General features: G+C 38.6%; 1 protein-coding gene across 1 annotated transcript in view; it reads left to right on the plus strand.

The window, feature by feature from the left end:
- PARP8 (poly(ADP-ribose) polymerase family member 8) overlaps nucleotides 1-23,676 on the plus strand; it is a 120,159-nt gene that overhangs the window by 55,013 nt on the left and 41,470 nt on the right. Inside the window, exons 4-11 of the mRNA XM_074533642.1 lie at nucleotides 4,418-4,507; nucleotides 5,860-5,930; nucleotides 8,251-8,328; nucleotides 12,930-13,024; nucleotides 16,281-16,341; nucleotides 17,394-17,484; nucleotides 20,343-20,409; nucleotides 21,807-21,932. Of these exons, the coding sequence (XP_074389743.1) occupies nucleotides 4,418-4,507; nucleotides 5,860-5,930; nucleotides 8,251-8,328; nucleotides 12,930-13,024; nucleotides 16,281-16,341; nucleotides 17,394-17,484; nucleotides 20,343-20,409; nucleotides 21,807-21,932 (679 nt within the window). The remainder of the gene's footprint in view (nucleotides 1-4,417; nucleotides 4,508-5,859; nucleotides 5,931-8,250; nucleotides 8,329-12,929; nucleotides 13,025-16,280; nucleotides 16,342-17,393; nucleotides 17,485-20,342; nucleotides 20,410-21,806; nucleotides 21,933-23,676) is intronic.

Consider the following 23,676-nt stretch of genomic DNA (forward strand, 5'->3'; position numbering starts at 1 on the left):
GGCATGCTGGAGGAAGCTGGATCTCTGAGGAGGCTGGCGCAGGGCTGGCAGAGCAGTTCCTTGTGCTGGAGGCCCTAAGGAGGCAGCTGGTGCTCTCCAGGTTAAGCCTGCAGCTCCGAGCCTTTGGGGTGAGCCCGAGCCAAGCGCTCGCGTGCAGTTCCTTGGTAGGGCTGGCTCACAGAGGGGCTCCCAGCTGCCCAGCACAGCCCCCCTTCCGCGCTTTGAGCTGGGCTGGCAAAGGCGTTTGTGCAACCCCGCGGCCGGTCTCCACGTGGTGTGTTGTTCGTAGGAGACAGAAGCAGAGAACGACAAAAGCAAGTTTTCAGGGAGCCTATTTCCCCAGTTTCCTTCACAAAGACACTGCACAGATACTTCAGGCAGCACAGGCTATCAGAAGCAGAAGAGGGAAGTGGGGATGACAGGTGCTGTGCAAGTAAAGGTTTATGGTAGTGCTGTTGGACTGCACCACATTGTGCACCTGTGATTATTTAACACTATAAGTACCGTGAATGATATGAAACCCTCTGGCCTTTTTTGATCTTTATCTGTCGCTTTTCTGAAATGTTTCTCAAAGAAGTATTGTTTCTTTTAGAAACTCTAAAGAAGTGTGACTTTGATCTTCTTCGCTGATAAGCAGCAGATTATGTCTCATCAAAACACCAGTGTTTGAAGCAGATAGACAAAGAAATCAACAGTGGTGCCAAAAAAAATGGATTCTGTGAAAGAATGCTAAAACCTCTATTAGATTTATTTTTTTTACCAGTAAAAACTGTGGAGGGGAATATTATTAGTCTATTCAACATTTAGAAATTGGAGAAGCTGAGATTCATAAAATGCGCAGTCATACCAGTGATAAATGGATTTAGTTACTGCATTGAGCTGACAATGAACAGAGGGACAAATAGTTGAAAAAAATCTTCACTGTGTGTTATTAACAGTTTCTTCCATTAAATATCACAAAATTTGACCTCTGGGAACTTCTAAGGTAATGGTAAGCTGAACCACTGAAACAGCAACAGTTACTTGCACAGCACATGGGAGCTCATTTCCTGGCCAACTCTTCTGTCTGATAGACCTCAGAATTTCCTTCTGAGTGTTATTTCCAGCATGTCCTGATAGCCTACAAGCTTGAGTGACTTTAGTGTCCCTAAAACCTGATGAATATTCTGTGCCATCACGCCAGATAGCAATTGAACATTTCACACTGTAGTTAGTTTGGAGCAGAGAGTAAATCAGTACATGTTTACTGATTAAAATCCAGCCCTTCAGGCCTTTGGAAGAGCTGACTTCAATCACATCTAAGCTTTTGCAGGATATATGTGTGCTTTATGATGATGAGATGTTCAGTGTGTTGGGAGCAATAAGGACTTTCTGCCATTTTGCAGCCTTGATCGTAAAAAAACTCATTTTGACTCAGTGAGCCCAATTATTTGTCACCTTTTTTTGTCCTAAATTTCTAACCTAATGTTATTGCTGACTGTGTCTTCCTTCTCTGACATGTGTCTTAAGGGAGGTTTCAGGGATATATCAGGGTGGATGGTGTCAAGTCTGGGAAGCTCTGTGCTGATGTCCTCAGCTGGAAGGTGCTCTTCAAGTACTGCTGCAAGGTGATAGAGTTCAGAGGAGCATGTGCTCTCAAATTAAATTTCTCACAGGATAAACCTTTACGGATTAAGGTTTAAGTCCATTAGTGCATAGCCACAGCAGACTTTTATCCTGTGTAGATTAAGACTGTGTAGTACAGAGTGGATCAGATTTGTAAATCCAAGACAAGGCTGCCAGAGTTGATCATCTGATAAATTGCTAATGTGTGCAATAAAGATATGAAAGTAGGTGACATTAGGCCACGATGCAATTGATGCAATTCAGCTAAAATGCTACAACCAAAAGTAAATTTGGATATTAAATGAAGAGCCTTGGGTAGTATACATACTCCCACAGCCTGCTTTGCTGTAATGTATGCAGCATCACCACTTTGGTACTGACAACAGTGTGTAGCTGTTGCTGAATTACTTAGTGAAGCATCAAATAGAAGCAGCTGGGTTTTAAATTGTACCTATGGAAACCGTAATGTGACGTGACAACTTTCAATAATGGAAGGTATTTGAAGGTTTCATATTTAAGAGTGAAAGCTAAAAATGTGCTCACAAAGGCAGACTGAGGACTTCACGGTAATAGTGTTGGAACAGTAATGTCTAAAAGTTACATATCCATTGCTGGAGTTGTGAAAACATAACTGAAAAGTTTAGAGGAAGGTAATAACAGTTTCAGCAAAGTATCACAATTTTCTCATAACATTGACACAACTGGAGAAAATAATCCTTCTAAGGAGCAGTTATAGAATATAACATCCCTGAGTAGACTGCAGTCCCACTTGCATGAGTGTACCATGACTCCTGTGGGAACCAGCAGTGCAGCAAGCATTTTGCTAATGAATTTATGTTCAGAATGATTTGTGTTGGCGGACAGCAACTTGTAGAATAGCTATAGTCTTTTATCCCAGTGATTTGTGGGTTACACACCTTTTTAGACTTCAATAGATTGCAGCAGAGATGGAGAGAACCAGTTTGGCAGCTTGCAGTTTGCTGCATTCCTCTGCTAGGTCCAGACACTGTGTCCTCCATTGAAGAGGGTAAGTAGTCCTAGGTGTCAAGTGTTAGAAATAGGTTGTTGAAGAAAGCAAATCAAAGCCATTATCTTAATTTCAAGTCTCATCATATCGATGGAAGGAAAAAAAAACCCCAAATAGCTGCTGAAAAGCAAAAGAAAAAAACCAGCTTGTCAGTGAAAGTCATGTTATCCAGCTGCCAAGAAAAAATGACAATGGACGTAAAAATACAGTTAAAATCTCTAAAACCCGTAGCTGAGCAGTCCTTTTTCCATATATGTATGTCTGTGCTGTACAGAACATACTCTGTTCCTAGTTTTCTGTACAGCAACAGGCTGTAGCACAATGATTCCCTCTCTCCCTTCCATGTATGTGGTGTTAGGTCTTTTTAGAGCCAAATGATGTCCTCAGTTATCTCAGCTCATTAGACTCTATAGAAGTAACTTTCACTCCCAAAACTGGGAAACAGATGTGCTTGTGTGGTATGTGCGAGGTGGACACGGACGTGATGGTGACGAGATGGAGAATGCAAACAGGGTCACGGCAGGGCTCGGATTGCCTCGCTGGACAGCGCAGGAGTGGGAGTAGGCGAAGGTGTGGGGCAGGGTCAGAGCTGGCAGATGGGTGTGAGTGTGGCAGAAAGGCTGTTTTGCAGTGGCAGCCAGGAAAACCCATCTGTGCATGGGGTGTCGCTGCTGCCCTGCCCAGCCTGGCGCACCGTGCGAGGAGCGGCCGCAGCCCCGTGCTCCCTCTTGAGAAAGGTGGCCAAGAGCTGCTGTGGTACAAAGGATTATATTGTTGTACTATTGTACTTTCCTCCCAGTTAATGTTAACACCTGCAACATTTCACTGGGAGCACTCAAAAGCTTTGAGGCTGCAGCAGTATGCCTAAAATTGCGTGTGATTTCGTGCACGTTGCTGGTGTGGGACACAAGTGTTTAAAATGATAATACATAAGTCACTTTATCTGTGATTATCCTAGTTGTTGGCCTTTTTGCTCTAGAGCATAGGTTTCAATTCAGCCCAGACCATTAGAAAACAAAGTATCATTACTTTCATGACCACTTCAGCAATACATGCAAAATTAGCTCCTGCAGACAGTACAGAAGACCCCGCTGCTTCTTGGTGTTTGTTAGGAAACATTAAGTTGGAAAGAGAAAAAAGAAACCAAAAAAAAAAACCCCAAACCCAACAGACACATTCCTTGGTCTAACCCCTACATTTTTAAAGAAAATTTGGTGAAATAGTTATAATATTCATGCATTTAGGTTAAGTGGGAGGGATTTCTGTTCTCCCTGAATCAGGGTGAAGAAAGGTTATCTGCAGATTTGAAGACACTTCAAGTTACCTTTATGAGACTAGGCAAAATGAGGCACAGGTATTTGGCATAATTGGCTGTTAACATCCAGCTCTCAGTGCAGCTTTCACTCTGCTTATTAGCTGTAGCTTGAGTTTTGGTGTCAGACATAGCAAAAACCATAGAACAAGTATTAATTTTGGGAAAAGTTGGCCACCCTAAGCCTTATGGGTTGGTTCAGAGCAGAGTTTGGTGTGATTCACAAAAGCCATGACATCACACTCTATGGTTTTGCTTTATAAAGTTTGGGTCTGAATCTCCTGTACTTATAATATTTTTCTTTTTGTTAACAATTTCAAGGGGTGAAATCCAAACGCACCAGGAAGGTGGTAGATGCTTCCTTAAGCATCTGGGGAGTGGTTCCTTGTGACAAAAATCTGGGATAGGAAACATTGGAAGGGGCTGACAAAACACAATGGAACTTCACCATGCAAAATGTTTTTCTTTTGTAGATAACACTTATGTTTCCAGTTCTGATAACGATGAAGATGTGTTAGTTACAACAGAGCCAATTCCAGTAATTTTCCACCAAATTGCTACAGGTAATCCTATATCTATGGAGTTTTATCAAGTTCATAATTTTGGAGGAAAGCAAAGATGTTGTCTGAACTTAAAGGGAGATATGATGGTAAAGAGTTTAGCTGTACAGTTTGCTGTTTTCTCTGGGCTTGTTCTAGTAAGTTGTCCAACATTTTAGAATAGAAGAAATTAAAATATTTCTTCTGGGGATCACTACAATTGTGTGCAGAATGTATTTTTTGCTTTTAATGTCTTGCAGCTAGAGCAATTCCCCTTGAATACAGCTAGAGATGCTGAATACTTTCCAATTATGAGTTTTCATGATCACTTGCTTAAAACTTCACTAAATCTTCACCACTGCAGAGGAAACAGTCTGTAACTGCTACTGCCTCTGGTGAATTATTTCAGGAAATGGTTCAGCTGCTTCACTAAATTCTGCTATAGAAAAATTATTTGTTTTTTCCCAATGATTTTGGGGGCCTTCTCATTATAAATTATTTCCTTATTTTCAAAAAGGTACATGCCTTGATACATGAAAGGGTATACTTGTCAGACATACAGACACATTTTTATTGTATTTAATAAAGATTTGTGCACACACTTCATGGAGGCAGTTTAGATTCTAGCAGACAAATTCTCTGATTATTTCAGGCTGCAGAATAAACTGCAAGAGTACTCTTAATTCTGGCAGGTTTTCAGATAGGAACACTTGACTTTGTACTATTATTATTATTATTATTATTATTATTATTATTATTATTATTATTATTATTATTATTATTTAGGACTTTTTTTGCATAACAGAGAATTGTTTTGAATTCTACTTTGGGACCAGTATGATCTTCACTCTCTATCTCATTAATACTGATGTAAATCAAGAATAATCTTACTGAAGTTATTGCAGGGGCACACAAACACAATCTTGCTATTATCATCAGAAGTTTGTGATAAATTTTACTTGCAAATATTTCTTTACTTTGAATAGAAATTAAGCCTGTAATTTACAATACAGTAAAAACCTATCTTTTATATAGAAGGTTTTGTTTTCCTGAGGGGTTTGATTTCTCATTCTTTTATAAATTATATTAAATTAATGAATGACACTAAATTGTAAATCACGAATTGGGAAAACCAAAAATCCTATATGGATCAGCTGAGTTTCTATTCACACTTTAAAAAAGTCTTCTGGGAAGTAGAGGCTTCCAAATTTTAGACTGTTGCATTGTAAACTCTTTGATGCATTTCATATCTGTAACTTTTTGTTCCTTAATTACTCTACTATTGCAACTAAGGATTCCTAGTCTGCATATGCAAAACTATTTTCACTTTTTTTTCCACACATATGTTCCTTGTTTTCCTTTTTTCTTTTTTCAAGAATTAAGAAAAACCAATGATGTCAACTATTGCTTATCCATAAAGTCAAAATTACAGAGGGAGAATGGAGAGGTATGTATTTCTTGTATGTATATCTAAACAGAAATTATTTTAAGGAACAAGAGAAAATAATTGAATATGAATAATTAGCATAGACTTCCTATCAAAATGTGCTTGTTCAATCTTTGCATGTTTACATGTTTTAGAATGTTACCATATTTCTCTGGGTTTCATAAATGGATTAACCAGCGATTCACTTAGTTGGGATAGAGATTCTCCTTCTATCCTAGGAAATATGTTTTTGGTGTTTCACTTTTAGACTCTTTTGGCCCTAAATATACAGCTGTCCTGGAAAGGTGGGTAGTGATTCCATTACCTTTTACCCTACTCTGGCACATAAGACCACATCTCAATTACTTCCTCCTGAGGGCTCCTTCAAATATCCCCCAGCAATCCCACTGCAGACTCTAGACCTCCGTGGGACTCTTTTCACCATGAGCAGGGTCTTGAGTGTTAGTGCACATCTGCCATGTGCCTCTTGCACACTCTCACTGAGGAAGAAGAGGCACAAAGGGGAAGCCCACACTTGGGGCTTGGCCTCAGAGAGGGCACCCAAGTGCTCCTGCCTCAGGTGAGGGGTTGGGTGTTTCAGGACTTCAGGTGCTTGACCTAAAGTCTTCCTTTGGTAAGGGTGGGTGCTGAGTTTCTTAGCCGGGAAGTGGGAGGTGAGCGTGCCTGGGTGCTATATGTATCGGGTTTTTTAGTAAATGAAATGTCATTTGACGTGAAAAGCTGCACTGAAAATACTTTGCTTCTTCTGCCTCATCATTGTATTCAGTGTATGCTCTGTGAACGTAAGAAAAACAAGTGTGGGAAGAATTTACCCATTTCCTTAAAAGCCTGAAATATAGTTAACTTCTTGTGGACTGAGTTTGAGGTTCTATTTTGTTTCTAGTTGAATGAGGGTACTTAAATGTAAAAGTACTGAGAAAAACCCATTTATAAAAGAATCTCTTAACACTGATGATTTCTGTTGGCTAGACAGTTCAAGGTTTGGTTAGGATATGATGGGCTTGTCACTATTCTAATGTGAGAGTCCTGTGTGGAATTTTTGTTCAGTTGATTTCTGTTTTGAAACATACTTCCCTCTGAAGTAATTTTGGTATAAAACAAAGAAGACTTAAAGTTTTTTTGTCTATTTTCAGTGAAGTAGAAGCAGAAATTATTTTTCATGTCTTGACAGAAATTGCCATGAGATTGGGTGAATACACCTTTGCATTGTACGTATACATACAGTGAATAGAGCAGGAATTTAGAGGCAGAGGTAGTAAATGGGATTACAATATCTGACCACAGAAATTGGTGATAAGTGTGTATACCTACTGACATTTATGGATGTGGAATTTAAGGGTAACTTCTGCTTTTTTGATTAATATTTCTGATTTCTATTCCATTATGGCATGCCTGTGTAAAACATGAGTAAGAAAAAAGGGGTTGAATGCATTATGTTCAGGTTGAAGTGAAGAATGATAATTTTACTAGGTGTTCTTTGGGGGCTACTAGTCACCATAGAGCCTAGAAATAACGCGTGCATTGTGGGAAACAATAATTACTCTCTCAAGCAATTTTATAGTTACAAGTAAAGGCTCTAGTGTGGGAAACAGAATATAACATTTTATCTTATGCTGAGTTGCAGTCAGTACCAGGATCAGTTCAGTTTACTTGATATTATTCACAAAGCAGCCTATTTGGAGCAGGCTTTACTTAGGTAAGCATAGGACTCTCTAATCCTTACTTTTCACTGTTTCAGAGAAGAGCTGCTCAGAAAATTAAGTTTGAAACTTTCCCTGCACCAGGATGGAACTTCTCTTGAAAATAATAATTAAGCAGCAGAGTGTCAGGTTTTCACAGAAGGAACCATAAGATATTCCATGTTTGGACTTGTTTCCTGAAACTATTAGGGTTTAATTATGAGAATAAAGTAAAATAAAGTTGTAGTAGGTTGCTGACACACCAAAAGATCTCTATCCAGAACCAGCCTTGATGAAAAAGTTAGGCTTTGTTTAGCAAAAGCACAGAGTGAAGTATCCCCACAAAGTCTGCTGAATTATCCAGTTCTTTAAAATACCATGCTGTGTTTCTAACCACACAAGTATTATTTCTCCAACATGTATTCAAGGTGTTTTTATGTACCCTGTTTTAGGTGCTTTTTTCATGTGATATTTCATTATTCTTAAAATAGGTCCTCTGGAAAAATTATACTAAAAGATCTCTTAAGAAAGGATGCTATGGGCTTATTCATAGAAGCATAATTCCTGTAGTTACATTTAGATCTGTACATGCAAGGTCAACATATTGTTTCTATCATTGTTAACTTTCCTTTTCCTTTAAGGAGTCACGACACAGCAGCACAGTTGAAGAAGACTCTGAAGGAGATAATGACTCTGAGGAATTTTATTATGGAGGACAGGTAATGCAGGAAATTTTTTGCACAAGTTCCAGGAAAGTAATATTTGAGAGTTCTTATGCTCATTCCATTTCAAATTTATAATATTTATTTTCTTATGTTTTTTTTCAGTGTTGAGTAGAGTGGCATGTGTATGTATGTACAAAACATAGCATTTTATGGCATAAATATTGAATGTGTTCAAAGTTATAATTGCAACATTTTCAAAATAACATTCCTTGCTTTTGCAAAGCTATAAAAATGGAAAAAGCAAATATCCTCAGAAAGCTTGAAAATAGAAGCTACTTGCTTACTTCCAGGAAACAGATAACTGACTCTGTAACCGCTTTCACCCCATTATTAATACAAATGGGAAGTCAGACTGGATCCAGATCTGTTTCCTTTCTGGAGAATTGCCATTTTTTAAAGTAAAGAGCACTGCATTTTTATGGTGAAAATCGTTATTAGAAAACAATTTAGGTCTAGGCAATAGTCCATTCTTTTTCTGAGCTTCAGAGTAAAATTCACCTTGAAAAATGCTGCATATTTTAGATGATTGCACTGCTCTGTGTCTTTCCTTCTTATTCCCTCAGCAGAATTAATTCTTACATTCTCTTGTGTATTGGGCAATAAAATCTTTTCATGCCTTTTTCTTTTGCAGTGTGCTTTGCACTGCTGGTCTCTTTATTCAGATTTCTCTTGTATTTTAGCCTCAGTGTTGCCCCAAGGAGTCATTCCTTGCTTATGTTTATTAGAGCTGTTTATTTCGATGAGCGCTGTAGTGAATTACGGTGGCTGTGGGTGAAGGCTGTCCCTTACCTCAGCCTTGAGGCTGAAGCCATGCGTGCCCTGGGTGCAGAGCCAAGGCTGCAGGATCACGGCAGCCGTGCCAGCGGGGTGGGTCGGTGCAGAGAGCGTGGGATGCTGATGGGCAGGACATGCCGAGCCTCCTCTCCTGCAGAGCCAACAGTGCGCTGGGGCTAGCACACAAAATTCATGTTGACGTGCTGTACAGTTCAAAAAAACCAAACCAACAAAACCCCACAAACAAACAAGAAACAAATAAACAAACAAACGCCATGCCCCTGAAAAGCTATTAAAAATTATATTGAAGCTTGAACTGAAATTATTTATTTTCATTGTTTGAAATAGCCAACATGGGGAATTGACTCGTGTTCGCTTTAGAAATGATTGCAGGAATTGCCTCCCTTCAGCTGCTGACTCCTACAGCCCCATGCCGGGGAGTGCTGGGGAGGACCATACACATAATTCACTGCAAAGAGAGATGTTTTATTTTAATCTGCCTGAGAGGAAAAAGCTTCTGATCTTGTCCTGTAGTGATGAGTTGTGTGTACTCGCTTCATTTTTCAACTCTGAAAGAAGGGCAGTAACCTCAAGGTGAAAGAAAAGGCAGAAAACAGCTGGGAGTGCTTATTTCTTGAACCAGGGCTGATATATTTGGTGAAGGATGCCTGGCAGCGCCCAGATGGATTAATAAATATTAGCACTGCCTGTGAGATACGAACACAGATAGCAGTACAGCATTTTGCAAGGCATAAAAGACCTGTGTAATAGCCAAGACTGGTTAGAATTTAAGTGCCTGATATTAAAATGGAAACTAGATTATATTGCATTGCCTTCACTATGAGGTAATACATTTAATTGAAGGAATAGTAACTGGAAAAAAAGAAAATCAGGTCTGCAATAAAAATAAAATATCAGTTGATTATTACTGTTTTGAATATGAAATATCCATAAACAAAATACAGTGAACAAGAAAATAAAAAAGGCCTCACAGAAAGTGTGTTTAAAAAGAGGAAAAAAAGACATGTCTAATTTAAAATTTCATGGTCAAAAAGATAAAAGTCTAATGAAGACATTTGGAGTTAAAAAATAACACTGCGGACTCAGAAAATAAATAGGAAATCAGGTAATGAGCAAAGTTCCTTGAAAGACAAAAAAGAACAGTCCTTTTTCAAGCAGAGGGATTGAAGGAGTTATCAAGTGAGCACCAGGTGTATTGGGTGGACAAAAGATTTGACCATATACGTGGGGAACAAACAAGGCAGGCTCCTTCCTTTGAGATAAGTGCCCACAGAGAGAGGGGGCAGAAATACTGGCTGTAACAAACAGAGGGGAGAGATGCCAGTGTAATTGTGTGCAGTACAGTTGGGAAGGATGGAGGTCAGGATAATTCTCAGCATTTCTAAGTGGCTGCAGCTGGAAAGGCAGGAGAGCTGCTGCGGATGGAACAAGGCCCATGGAAGATGGCGTGTGGCATTTGATGGGCAGTGTAAAGAAGATGCAACCTTTTGCTTGTAAATTAAATGTTTGTATCTACTTCCTAAGCACCTGCTTGTAATCCTCCCTAAGGATTTAGTGGATAAATACTTTAAAAGTAGCTAAGTGGTTCAATAGTTTAAGGCCTATTGATTTTCAATGGGATTTAGGTTTGTAAATCGCTTAATCTCCTTCTAAAAAGCAACCTTTTGTAAAATAATCTGAATAAGGTCTTAGATAAAAAACAGAGACTTTCTGAACATAGACCTTTCAGTCACAGCAGAGTTACCAGATTTTTTTAGCTTTTATATTCACTTTTTCTGCAACTCTGCTAATTCTTTCTTTGAATCACTATCTTCTATATTTGCAAAAAAAGAACAGGACATGAAAACAGAAATAGTACTGCCTTTGGCTCTCTCTCTACGTGTCTGGTGTGCTTCTGCTACAAGACATGCTTGAAAATGCAGAAATACAAAACCCTGACAGCCTCCTCTGCGTACATCAATATGTCTGTGGCACTAATTCAGGGGTGGGAGGTACCATACTGTGGTCTTAAAATTTGCCAGAACAGTGTTTGATTTCCTTTTTGAGTTCATAGCCTCTTGCCATGAGAAAATAGATTAGAAAAACATTATTTTAAGCAGTGTGGTGTTCTGCATAATGTTACTTTTGTATTTTGCTATTATTGAGACACAGGACTGATTAAAAAATCTGATTTAGGACCGACAAAGGTGGCAAGTGCACCACTGCTACGATTTGTGAAATGATTGCTGTGCTTTCTTTGGAAGCAGGACAGCAATTATTTACGCATCTTTAAAGAATTCTTCTTTGAGTAATGAGCATGGAAAAAGGATTGGTTTCCCCCTACCTAAAGTGAAAAAAATTGCAATAACAATTTTCTTCCCGTGCTCTTCTACTTGGAAAATTGTTCTGACATGCCTGCCCAAACCGAAGAAGGATACTTTTTTATAATCTTCTGGCTATGGATAACATTTATATCTCTGACAAATACATGTCCGTTCCATGCTGATGAATTTTGTGCCTTATACTTAAAGAATTCTAGGTCTAAGTCTAATCAAATTGCTCTCTGCTGATTTTCAAATGTAAAAAGGTGATCATCTGATTATTATTTGAATACTACTGACATTAAATAAAATTGAAGAGCACATCTCTAAGTGTCGGACCTGAGAGTGTCATAGAACTGGTTTCCTATAGATTTGGGTGTACAAATCTATACACTGTACTATAAGAAAGAAGAAATAGTACTGAAGGTGGGTGTGGCTCTGCAATAGCAAGAATTCTCTGCAGGATTCCTATATAAGATTATACATATAATCTGTGGGTCTAAAGGGATAAATTGCATTCTGCTGCTTTGCTTTCTGAATTTGTCAACGCTACAGACCAAATCCTACGCTCATTTCTGAATCTGTTCAAATCTAGGGAGTTCATTGACTTCTGTGGAATTACTGTCATTCTAATTGTTCTAAGGACATAGATTTAAGTTCACACAATCAGGATCATTTTGCTTGAGAAGAAGGTAATAATAGACAGATGATGAATAGATTGTTACATGCCCAAAGAGGTATTTTGGACCTTGTAGAAGGTAGAAGGATATTAATTATTTTGACTAAATACAGTCTAACCAAACCATTTCACACGTTTTGCTTTTTGGTATAAGCACAAAGATAACTTTCTCCATTTTTCATGTAGAGTTTGAAAAAAAAAAGGGAGGGGTTGGTGTTTAGATGTATACTTCTTTATACCTTCTCTGGTGTAACACGAGAAAGCGTTTTTTTAATTTTACTTTTTTCATATGATATTATTGCAATGGTGGGCAGAAAGTAGCCAGTGAGTAACCTAAAAATGTAATTTAGACGCTGAGGTGGGGGTATAGAAAATAGTTTCATGCTTCTCTTGTGCCCAAGCCATTCTGTATCTAGTATACTTGAGAGTGTGACAACAAAGCAAGAGTGAGCAAACCTTTGTGCTGTAGTGGTTGGACTAGGATGACAAGACTGGGGACATCTGGTCCTTACCCTACTTAACATTTTTAAAATACACAAGAACAAACCCTGGGACAAAATAGGACAGATGGATGAGTCCTTTGCAGCTTCTTTTCCCACCAACAGGAAGACAACCCTCAAAACACTTCAAGGCAAAGGTGCCTGCTTTGAAAATCTTACTGCTTTAGCAGATGAGGTGGCCTCAGGGCTTCAACTCGTCCTTCGAAGTGTGGCCTTAAAGAATCTTAATGCAATGTATTTTACAGAGAGTAAATAGTCTAAATCAGGTGCCTGCCAGAAATTAAATACAGAACTCCCAAGATATTTTTCTTTCCCCAACAGGTTAGCTATGATGGAGAACTTCACAAGCACCCACAGCTGGAGGCTGATTTAACAGCAGTGAGAGAGATCTATGGACCTAATGCAGTATCTCTCAGGTATGGCACTGGCCTTTCTGTGTTGTGGAACCTTGAATGTTTTGGACTTTGAGTTCTCTATGGACCTTCCCTGACTGCCAAAGCACAAGTCTTTTCTGATCATCTCTGCATGTTGTGTGACAAAGGAGGAAGCACCGCAAACCAGCGTCAGTGCTGGGTTTTTGGGGGTTCTTTTGTTGTTCAGCATGGTTGCAAGTAGCTGTGCTGAGAACAGCCCTGTTCTAAAACATCATTGTCTTTTGCAGTTCTAGTCAGGCAGCTGTGTTTTGTTGTAAATTACTATTCAACATTTCTCTAAACCCTTGTTAAACTCTTCTTCTGTCATATTCTGTATTTTGCCCTGGAGGTGAACAAGAGGAAGGGTAAGAGATTTAATAAATACTTTCCCTAGGGAACAACTGAAGGAATTGGATTTATCTAGTCTTGAAGAAAAAGAGAGAGAAGACACAATAACATCTTTTCTTCTTCAAAAAAGCTGTTTGCAGGTAGAATGAGTGATCAAATACTCTGTGTTGTCATCATGAGAGAGACAGTAAGAAGCTAGGATTTGATCAGAGATTAGGGAAGTTTTCAGATTTTGGGGATCTAAAGTACCCTACGCAGGGAAGCAGTAGAACCTTGGTCAGATGTGAATTGCTAAGAGTAATTACAGACTGATTCTGTTGGGCACATATGAATGTGCACGATCCTGCCATAGTGCATGTCACATATGTATTTTAATAAGCGTCAGGTAGTTTATAATTTCATTTCCATAAATGTAATCCTAATAATTCCATGAAAACAATAGGTAGGTAAGATGTAACAGAGTTGTCCTGTATTGCAAGGAAAATACTGAAGTTGTCATACAAACCAAGTAAGAAGAAGAGAGACCATACCTACAGCTGTGGTGTACTATAGCTTTTGAAATTAAATGGAAATTTATCACACGTCAAGAACCTGAGGAATCGAAATCTGAATAGCTGTATATAGGTTTAGGAAATGGATAAATGTGTATTTGCTAAACTGATAACTAGGAAATTCTTTCAAGTTCCTAAAATGGAAACATTATGTGTAACCTTTCGAAAACTTAAATGCATATATTTTATTGAATCAGCTGTTTCACTGGAAACACTGTGGTCCCCCTGGGCTCACTCTAGTAGAAACTGGTACCTGTGGCTGCTTTTAGCATGTGTAAAACTTTAATGCTTTATCCACTCTATTGCAGCTGAAAATATTTACAAATTCTTGGAAATACACCCCACAGCTTTAAGTGTTCCTTTTCATCCTCTTTGTGCAGCTCCACTTCTCTAAGAAGACACAAGTTTGTCTGACAAGGGTATTGACTGAGAGTGGATATTTCCTAGACAAGTGGACCCTCCTTTCAGTAATCTTTTGCTGTCACAGAGTCAGTTTTAAGCAAAAGTGAAGTTTCTGTATTTGCGCACTTTTCACCACTGCCCTTAGAAATCTGGCCACAAAAGCCCTGAGAAAGTGATCCATCCAGCTGATCTCTTCACATTGCTTATTCATTTATGAGCAGAGGACCTCTGGGAGCTTCAAACTCAAGATGTGTTGATGAAGCTATTGTAAAAGCAGATCATAAGATGCAGATGTTCGAATAAAACATGATTTCCTCCTCATGTCAGCTTGGGAAATTAAAACTAGTATCACGTGTCTAAGATGGTAGTGGGGTGGGGGCAAAGGGATTTCAAGTGAATATGGAAATGTCGCAGTTAAAACTAATTTTTATCTTATTCATTCTTCACTAACCTTTCTATTCCATTAGTTTAACCATTCCTCAGTTTTGTTTATAACATTTTTCTTGTTTACAGCCTTTTGAATCTCAGTTTTGTGAGTAACACCAGCCTGCATTCATAAAAAATTACTTAAGATACCATAACAATGTTTGGATCTTCTGGAAAGTGAACAAAAATGATGCCACTGATGGGTAGGGTAGTGGCTAAGCCATTTAGTAGGCTTCCCTGGAGAGCTTCCCTGTTTCAAAGGCAGGTTTTCAGTGAGCTGTAGGTCACCTCTGGGTGAGATGACGCTGGAGCAGCCAGCCCTGAAGGTGGCTGGGAAGTCTCCTGTAATACAGGAGGTCCTGTCCTGCTGCTCACCCGCCCTGTGTGTGCAATGTGTGGGCAGACCTGATCCAGAGAGTGATCCTGGGTTTTCCCTGACCAGAGAGAACCATTGGGTTACTGAATTTTGGTGGAAGGGGCTCCCTTCATCAAACTGTGCAAGAGTTCAAGCGATTTCTAGTGCAAACTCAGCCCTACCACAGCCAAGAGGTCACTTTGGTAGGAAACTGTTACATTTTACTGTTTCAAAACTGCCTTATTGACTGATTTATGCACAGCTGCTGCTGCTCTGCACTTAGTCAAGTTTAATACATAAGCATGAAAGTGGCTGTGACAAGAAGCAGAGAAATGGAGTTTTAAAGTTAAAAACATCCTAGTGTCTGGAAGCTAATCTGTGAAAATTTGAGAGATAGTACTTTTACAACATTGCCCACTTAAGTAATGTAAATGAAAAGGAAAACAGATTTTTGTTTAAGTGCATGAATAAGTATTTTCTAGCTCTGTTTTTCAGAAGTCTTCAAGTATGTTGGGGAAGGGCAGTCAGAGTGAGTCAGAAAATAAGAGACAGAAAAGTTGCAGTTTAAATGTAAGATTGCAGATGGCAATGAAATACCTGTTAAATCTGAATCTTGCAATACTACACATAACAGATAAAAAAGGTAACTATTGCCTGGAGCACATTACAGGGCAGTCTTTATTTTTGACAAACAAATGCTTGAATGTATGAAGCAATCCCCCAGGTGGATCATGCCATCCTCTAGGCTATGTTGTATTTGTCTACAGTGGTTTATCTGAAGCCTGTTCTTAGGTTACTGGGCTGTTAACCCAAAATAGTTTTGAAAATTAACAAGGGTTTTCTTGTGTTATAAATGGGAGTAGCATGTGACCATTAGTTTTTCTTTGTTTACCTGCACAATAAGTGAGACAGAACTACAAAGCAGCAATAGAGAGATATTTTGGAGGAATCGGTGGAAAAGCAAGCCTGTTTAAGCAAGATCCTCTGAAAAAAGCTTTTAAGTGCAGGAGATGGTCACCCACTGGGAATATTGATCCAGTCTATGTAAATGTGTATTTTATAACTATTCTGATTTTACAGATAAGATAATCCTTTATAAAATCTTCCATGTTGTAAGTACTCCTGGATTGAGGAGTATCTTAAAGAGCTCTAACGTAATGTAATTATTTCCTTTCAGGGAATATGGAGCCATTGATGATGTAGATATTGATCTACATATTGATGTTAGCTTCCTTGATGTAAGTAATCTGATCCCAGAATTACATAATGAACATTAATACCCATTTAATTTCGCTACACATCAGACTCTCTAGACAACCACTGATACTGTCCCTTTTTTGGGGAGACTTGATCTTCACAAGTGGGTGTCACATTATTGATTGATACACGGCAGAAAGGTTTTCTTCCCTTTTATGACCACATTGTTAAAATGCTGTGTTAGGCTTTTATTTGCCATTTGTGTATTTCCTTCCAAACATTTTTGTGAATGGTAAATGTTTTAATAAATATGAATGAAACACCATTATTTTTATGCTAACCTAGGCATGAGTCAGGAGGAAGCACTTCTTACACTCCTGAAGGGAGGAGGACTCTATCAGGAGTGCTCCTGTACAGTGATTAGAGCGAGGGTTGACTGGCAAAGGGACAGTAGTGCTGTTTCTTGGCTGGCAGTGTGGCTTCTCTAGTTGTTGTGCTGTCATTCAGCTTCACACCTCCTCACCTCATCTGTGCAGCAACTTGCTGGCCTCTATATAAAGAACAAAAAAGAGAAATTTTAAGGTCATCGTTAGCTTCTGCGCAGATATGTCTTATTTTCAGGCCCACACAGCACATAAGACAGTTACTGAGCCTTACTAAATTTTTAAGAAAATCTGATCATAGCTTGAATTATTTAGACCAGGTTTAAGGAGCTAAAGTTTCCTTAGCCCTTAGTTATGGGGCTAGTTTCTGTTCTGTTTTTTTTGGCTCCTTTGCTTCTCAGCTTTGAAGCCATACCTGTTGGTAGATGGGAGTGCCTCTGCCTGTACGTGCAGTGTTGTGTATAAACCTCTGCTTTTTTTTTTTTAAATGAGCTCAGCCAAGAACTGGAGTAGTCTGACTCTGCTCTTTGGGGTGTGTTGATGTGCCATAATTTGTCCTGAGTCTGATGTGTTAGATTGGAGTAGATGCTAAACAGCTGGGTGAATGGATGGATGGTGTTTATTTAGCAGCCCTAAGGCAGACTGACAAAAAGCAGTAGTTCCTCACAATGGCTAATGATGTCTGTTGTTTTCTTTTTGTCTTACACTAGGAGGAGATTGCTGTGGCCTGGGATGTAATTCGCACAGAGCCTATAATAGTGCGACTGCACTGCTCACTTACACAGTACCTAAATGGTCCAGGTTGGTCAATTTTGTGTTATTCTTGTGCCTTGTGTGGTGTCCAGTCAGAGACATGGGGCAGACACTTGCTCACTACCACCAGATTTTTGACCTTTCTTGTGCTCACTTTGACTGCTGAGAGGAGTCCTATTGATTTGAAATTAGGCTTATGTGTATTTGCATGGCTGGGCCCTTCCTAGTGACACAGGCATCTAATTTAAAGTTTCATAGGTTGATTTTGGGAACTTGTTTTCCTGATATCCTTTGAGATGCAACTGCTTCCCCTAGGAACCAGGGTTAAGCAGTAAAGATTGAGAGTTTCTAATACGCGATTTCCTCAATTTCGAAATAAAATATCATCTGCACCAATGAGTTATGACTGGTAATGAAGACATACACAGACCTGTGCAGCACATTAATGTGCCCTTCTTCATGCAGCTTTAAAGAGTCAGGCCGTGGTAATTGCTCTTTCAGCTTCTGGTTTCATACTTTCATAAGTATGTGAACTCTGGAAATCTTCAGATTTGAAAGAATTTTTAAGTGAGTAAAGTTTCCTCTTTAGAGAAAAATGGTCAAGCTCATGAAGAATCGACTGGTTTTGAAGATTTGTAAGCATTCATATACGAGAGTGAGCTCCAGATATTTTTTTACAGTGCAAGTCAGACTCAGTTTGGATAATAACTTGCCCGCCCTCGGAGACTTGCAGTGCAGGCTGTCAGTTTATGCTTTTGTCTGTGGGAGAATTCTGCCTCTGGAAAATGAATAGATATTTCCAGTCCTTTTTAGCAAAATCTGTCCCAATGAGCTTTTTCTATAGGATATGTTGTCCAAAAATTCTAACTATAAGCTATATTCTGTTCATTCAAATAAGCATTTCATTATACCAATCTTTTTTTTTCCCCTTGACTGTGGTCTTTTTGTCTGTGGTTTATTACTTCAATCATTTTTGTTAACGTAGAGATCTTAAAGTACGCATTTGCGATAGCAGGAAGCAGTGTTAGTGTTCAGAACATTCCTATCAAAATGTAATTTAAAAAATAAAGGCGTACAGCAAATATGAGAAGGTGAAGTGTATAGAGCAGCGTGCAGTGAGAAATGAGGAGTAACAAGAATATCTATTCTGCATCACTGACAGGGTTAAGGTGGCAAGTGTAGTTCCCAGTGCTGCCCTTAGCTGGCTGCTTGTGGGAGTGCCGGAGTTCTGAGAAAGGCAGGAGCAGGGCCACAGGCAAGAGCTTTGCTGACGTTGGCTTTATGAGCTCAGCTGCTCTTGCAGCCATGTCTCTTTATTTACTAGCAAAGCACAGTGAGATCCACCACCTTTTGTGTTAATTATGTGAATTCCTCTTCTGCTTTCTTGAGAATACGGAGCCAGAATTTTGTGCTGTATCTGTTTCTGCTGTGCAAGGTTCTATTGACTGAGAAACTGGAACACAGTACATTGCAAAGCACATTGGGGGATATGAGCACCACCCTGTAGGTGTGTAATGTACTGATTTTAGGTGGCTCTTCTAGTTAATAGCTTGTCTCAGCAGTGTCTGTGTGGGCAGCTTGTCCCTCATGCCTTAGAAACCTGTCTTAGAGAGGATGAATCAGCCAGTGGAGGTATTGGCATGTCTCATCTGATTGTGGAGTCTAGACAAAAATTTTGGTCTAGATGTCAGATTTTAAGATTGTTGATTGTAGGTGTAATAATATTTAAAGTATTCCCCATCCCCCCAGCCCCGTGTAGAGTGTCTAAAATTTGACAATCCAGAGATATTGCTATACTTAATGAAATCATTCATCCCTTTTGAAAAAAATCATTGGTTTGTTTTTAAAAGATGAGTTTATGTTTTATATTATTTGAATAATAACATTAGAGGAGAGGAACTACTGACCTTTGAACTAAGTTAAATTGCATGGCAAACTTAGATATATTGTATTTTATTATCAAATTTAATCTATTAAAGCAAAACTAAAGTGCAACTTGGATATTCTGAATAAAATTCTGCTGAATGGTCAGAACAATACCAAAATATTGATTTTCCATTCCTAATAAAATTTGAACAAACTCCAAATTTTTGTGTTTTAATTTCTTTTTTATTTTACCTTGGTCATTATCACCTTATGCGATACAAAGTATGCAGTTTGTTTGTGCTTGTAATATGCTTTGATTGTTGTCCTGCCTTGAGGCCCTGTGGCTCTCAACAAGTACTGGCTTCCATCTGCCACTTCTATCTAGCAAATGTTATTGAAGGATTTTAGTAATGCCACTAGCTAATTGCTGTCCTTTACCCTGAACGTTTGCCATTTCTGACATGAATATGGATATACTAGTGTTAGGACAGGCCTTGAGGTCATTTCAGGGTAATCCTTAGCCACTGGAACTCACATGTTAGGCACTTATATGATGGTTTTTGATCTTGTATTAAAACACCCTCAAAAACAAAAGCCAGATACAAATGAATTCAGTTTCAGTCTGGACTTTCTTTGTAGCCACAGGAATTCTGCTGCGTATAGACTACTTACTTGGGAAAAAGTTTAAAATATTGGGTGAGATGAACTGCCAGTCTGTATACATTTAATCTGATGCTGCTTGCCACTTGCATAGTGTATATCTATAAAATGACATATTTTTGTAAATAAAATGAGCAGGAAGAGATACATTTGGGAGAATTCCATGTGTAAAATTGTAAATTATATTGGCTGAGGTTTCAAAAAGGACCATTCCTTTCTTAATATGCTTAGATGACATGTCCACCCTTGCCATTGCTTCAATTTAATTGTCTGTAGTCAAGCTCCACAAAGAAGAGGGTCCTTAAATAAGACTTAGGTGGTCACCAGTTTCTCATTACTGCTGTAAGTTCATGTATCAATGAAATATCCTTTTTCCCTAGTGCCAACTGTGGATGTATTTCAGATTTCTACTAAGGAAAGATTTGGGCTGGGACATCAGCTGAAAAAGTAAGTCTAGAAAAGTACAAACCCATGTTTATAGGCAAATATTGCACTCTTTTAGTTACTGGAGCATGTCAAGTAGAATTAAATTCTTATTGTCAGGTTTGTTTTTGGATCAAAGTATCTCGAAGTTGTTTATCTTTAAATAAAAGTCAATATTTGCCATACTGAGTTTGGATTTGACAGCTGTTGATGAGAACCTGATTTGTGTTACTTGCCAGGGTTTTCTGTCACTTTGGTACCTTTTAGGAGGTAGGCTATAAAAGGTATAGAGACCATATCTGGGAATGTTCAGTTTCATGTTTCTGCTTAGATGGTGAAGCCTCTGGAGCCAGGAGTCTTTTTGAGCCCCACACATACCCTGAGGGGGCTATGCTTTCATGGTTTCCTCTAGGATATACCACAGAATATAGGCCATCCCTGTTTTGAGGACAAGGTGGCAAGATAGTCCAAAAACCTGGCAGTTTCATGTAGTCATAGTACAACTCTTTTTAATACAATTTTGCTGAGTCATCTCTTTGCATATGCTTTTATACATGTGATAAATTTTTAAGTATATAGGCTTTAGTATCTCACCATTACAACGTTAAGAAACCCCTGAGGGGGGAAAAAAATCCTGTTTAGTGTTTTAAGAAATTCAGTGCAGCATTTTCATATTCTTACAAATGAAGCAAGTTATTAAAATCTCTATGGTACATGACTTTGAAGAAGGAAAAAAAAAAGAAATGCTCCCTCAAAATGTTCTCTTAAAATGTTTTTCTGTTTACCTTGTCTGTGATTTTTGCACCAGGTAATTACTAAAGGTTCCCATGTGACATTTTCAAGAACATAGCTGCACAGTTCACAACTGAGCAGGAGTAAAAATTCCTGTGAGCCCAGTGGTCCCTCATGGCTATGGCAATGGGATATTTCTTTTTTTCACCAAATTCAGCCTTGACTTTTATCACCATTAAGACCCCCACTGCCAGATTAGTCAGAGAACAAGGTTCTGCTTAGCCATGCAGATGCAGTAGCCTGTGATCATGTGAATCATGTGAGAGGTAGAACCCTGTAGCTGGATTTGATGCCCTTGACTCAGTTTGTCTCTAGACCTCCACGATAGGAATAGTCTGCATAAGTTTTGCAGTTGCAGTGGTTCTTTACACAGACTGTATTCTCATTAGGAGTCCCATATTAAATTAAATTCTATGTGGAAAAAAAAAAGGCTTTTTGAGGATCTGGGGCACCCAATCACTAATCTAACTAACACTGTTAGTGTTCTGCCACATACATGACAGAAAATTTCAGCTGTAGAGTGAGAACACTGCATTGTCACCTGCGTGGTGACCACTGAGACCATAGTGTTAAAATGAGTATGTCCTGGCTGGCATAAGAAAACCTTTCTTTTCTATCTTAATTTGCAGAATCATGCAGACATTTGTTACACAACAGTGGAAGAACAGTAAAGAAAAATCTAACTGTACGCACAATAAGAAGGTGTCTGACAAAAAAGTGAAATCCCCTCTGCACATCTTTTCTACATTGCGCAGGTAATAGCAAGAAAAATGGGCTGTTATTACCATAAACTGTTCAAAATCCACAGCAGACTTCACAAGGTGAAATCTTGACTTTTCTCCACAGAGAAGTTATCTATTTATATCTTACCTCATGGGTTTCCTGTCCTTGCATTGCATCACATCAGGAGTGAACTAGGTACTGTTGCAGCTTCTAAGATTTATTAGAAGCCAGAGCATTTCAGTGCCCTGCTATCTGAAACAGCCATGTTACAACTGGAACTGGAAATAAGTAATTTTATTTTAACTTGTGCTGGAATTTTTATTTTTATCTTTACTTGAATAGCAAGAATAAAAATACAAGTCATACATATGTATAGCATATGTTATGTATATTTTAAAAAACTTTGTTTTTCCAGCTCTTCTTTATACAGCAGTTTGTATATTTAGTTTTTTTTTTTAACTGGAATAATCATAATTGAAAGAATGTTTTTTAAAGATGCTGAGCACCCTCCCCTCTCCAGTATTTGACTACATTAATGTTTTCCACTTCTGAAATGCAGGCACAGAATTTCAAAGAGAAAAGGCATTAGAAAGCGTAAGAAAGAGTTTATGAATAGTTTGAATGAATTTGAATTTAATACGATTTCTGCCAGTTGCTCATACTCGTAAGTATATGTAGAATCAGGCTCTGATTTTACCTCTTTCAGGGTTGTGACTATTTACTCTAGTGTGTTTTCCTGATTGTGGAGGGTTGACAGATCACCCCTTCAATTCAGTTACTGAATTTGAATCAAATGCTTCTTTGAATATTCCTTCTTCTTGATGAATTTTAGTGTTCTGAATTCAGAGTATGAAAAACCAATAGAATAGAGCAATTGCTCAGATTGAAAAAGGAGGGAATGCCCGAAGTGACAAAACATTGTTTATACAAAGGTAGAGGAGGAAAGTCTTTTGAGTAGAAGTCTTTTCCATTCCCTACCAACCAACACACCACTGCCAAGCACAGGCTGTAGCTTGGGGCTTGTTTTTATTCAGAATACAAAGTCAGCTCATTCTTTTTCCTCTTGGTTTGGGAGCTTAAGTCGAGAGCCTTCAGACTTGGCTCAGCCCAAGTGCAGGGTCCTCTCTGTCCCATCTGAGTGAGCCAGCTGCTTGCAGTGAATCAGCAGCCGCCACCTGCATCCTCCACTGTCAACACTTGCTAACAGGGTGGGGAAACGTGCCAGCCTCTCCCCTTGGGTTTTGACTTCTCTATTTGATGCAAAAAAAACCCACCAAAACCCCCCACCCAAAAAAAAAAAAAAAACAACAAAACAAACAAACAAACGAAAAAACCCCAAAGAAAAGCAAAACAAACAACAACAAAAAAACCAAAACAAAGGAAAAACCTCCTAAGATTGGTGTTGCTTATAAAACATAGGAAAATGATTCAGCATACCTGTTACAGGTTCTTTGCAAGGACAGGGGAATGTGAACCTTACAGAAGTGTGACAGTTTGTGTGAATGTTGTTTCATAAAAACCTTTTGTTTTTTACTTCCTGCATTTGCAATTTAGGTCTGTCACATTCTCATTTCTGGTGGTACATATGTAGAATTTGTCTATAACCAGAAAGAAGGGTAAATTTGTCTTTCACAAAGTGCCCAGATTATTAGGATGGTTTTAAAATAATATCCTTTTCATCTGAATTAAGTTTAATGTCTCCAAGTTTCACTGGTACTTCATTGTATCTTCCATTGGATCTGAACATAGAATTTCTTATGCTGCTTCCAGAATGCA

The sequence above is a fragment of the Zonotrichia albicollis genome, chromosome Z (genome assembly GCF_047830755.1).
Source record: "Zonotrichia albicollis isolate bZonAlb1 chromosome Z, bZonAlb1.hap1, whole genome shotgun sequence".
NCBI lineage: Eukaryota > Metazoa > Chordata > Aves > Passeriformes > Passerellidae > Zonotrichia > Zonotrichia albicollis.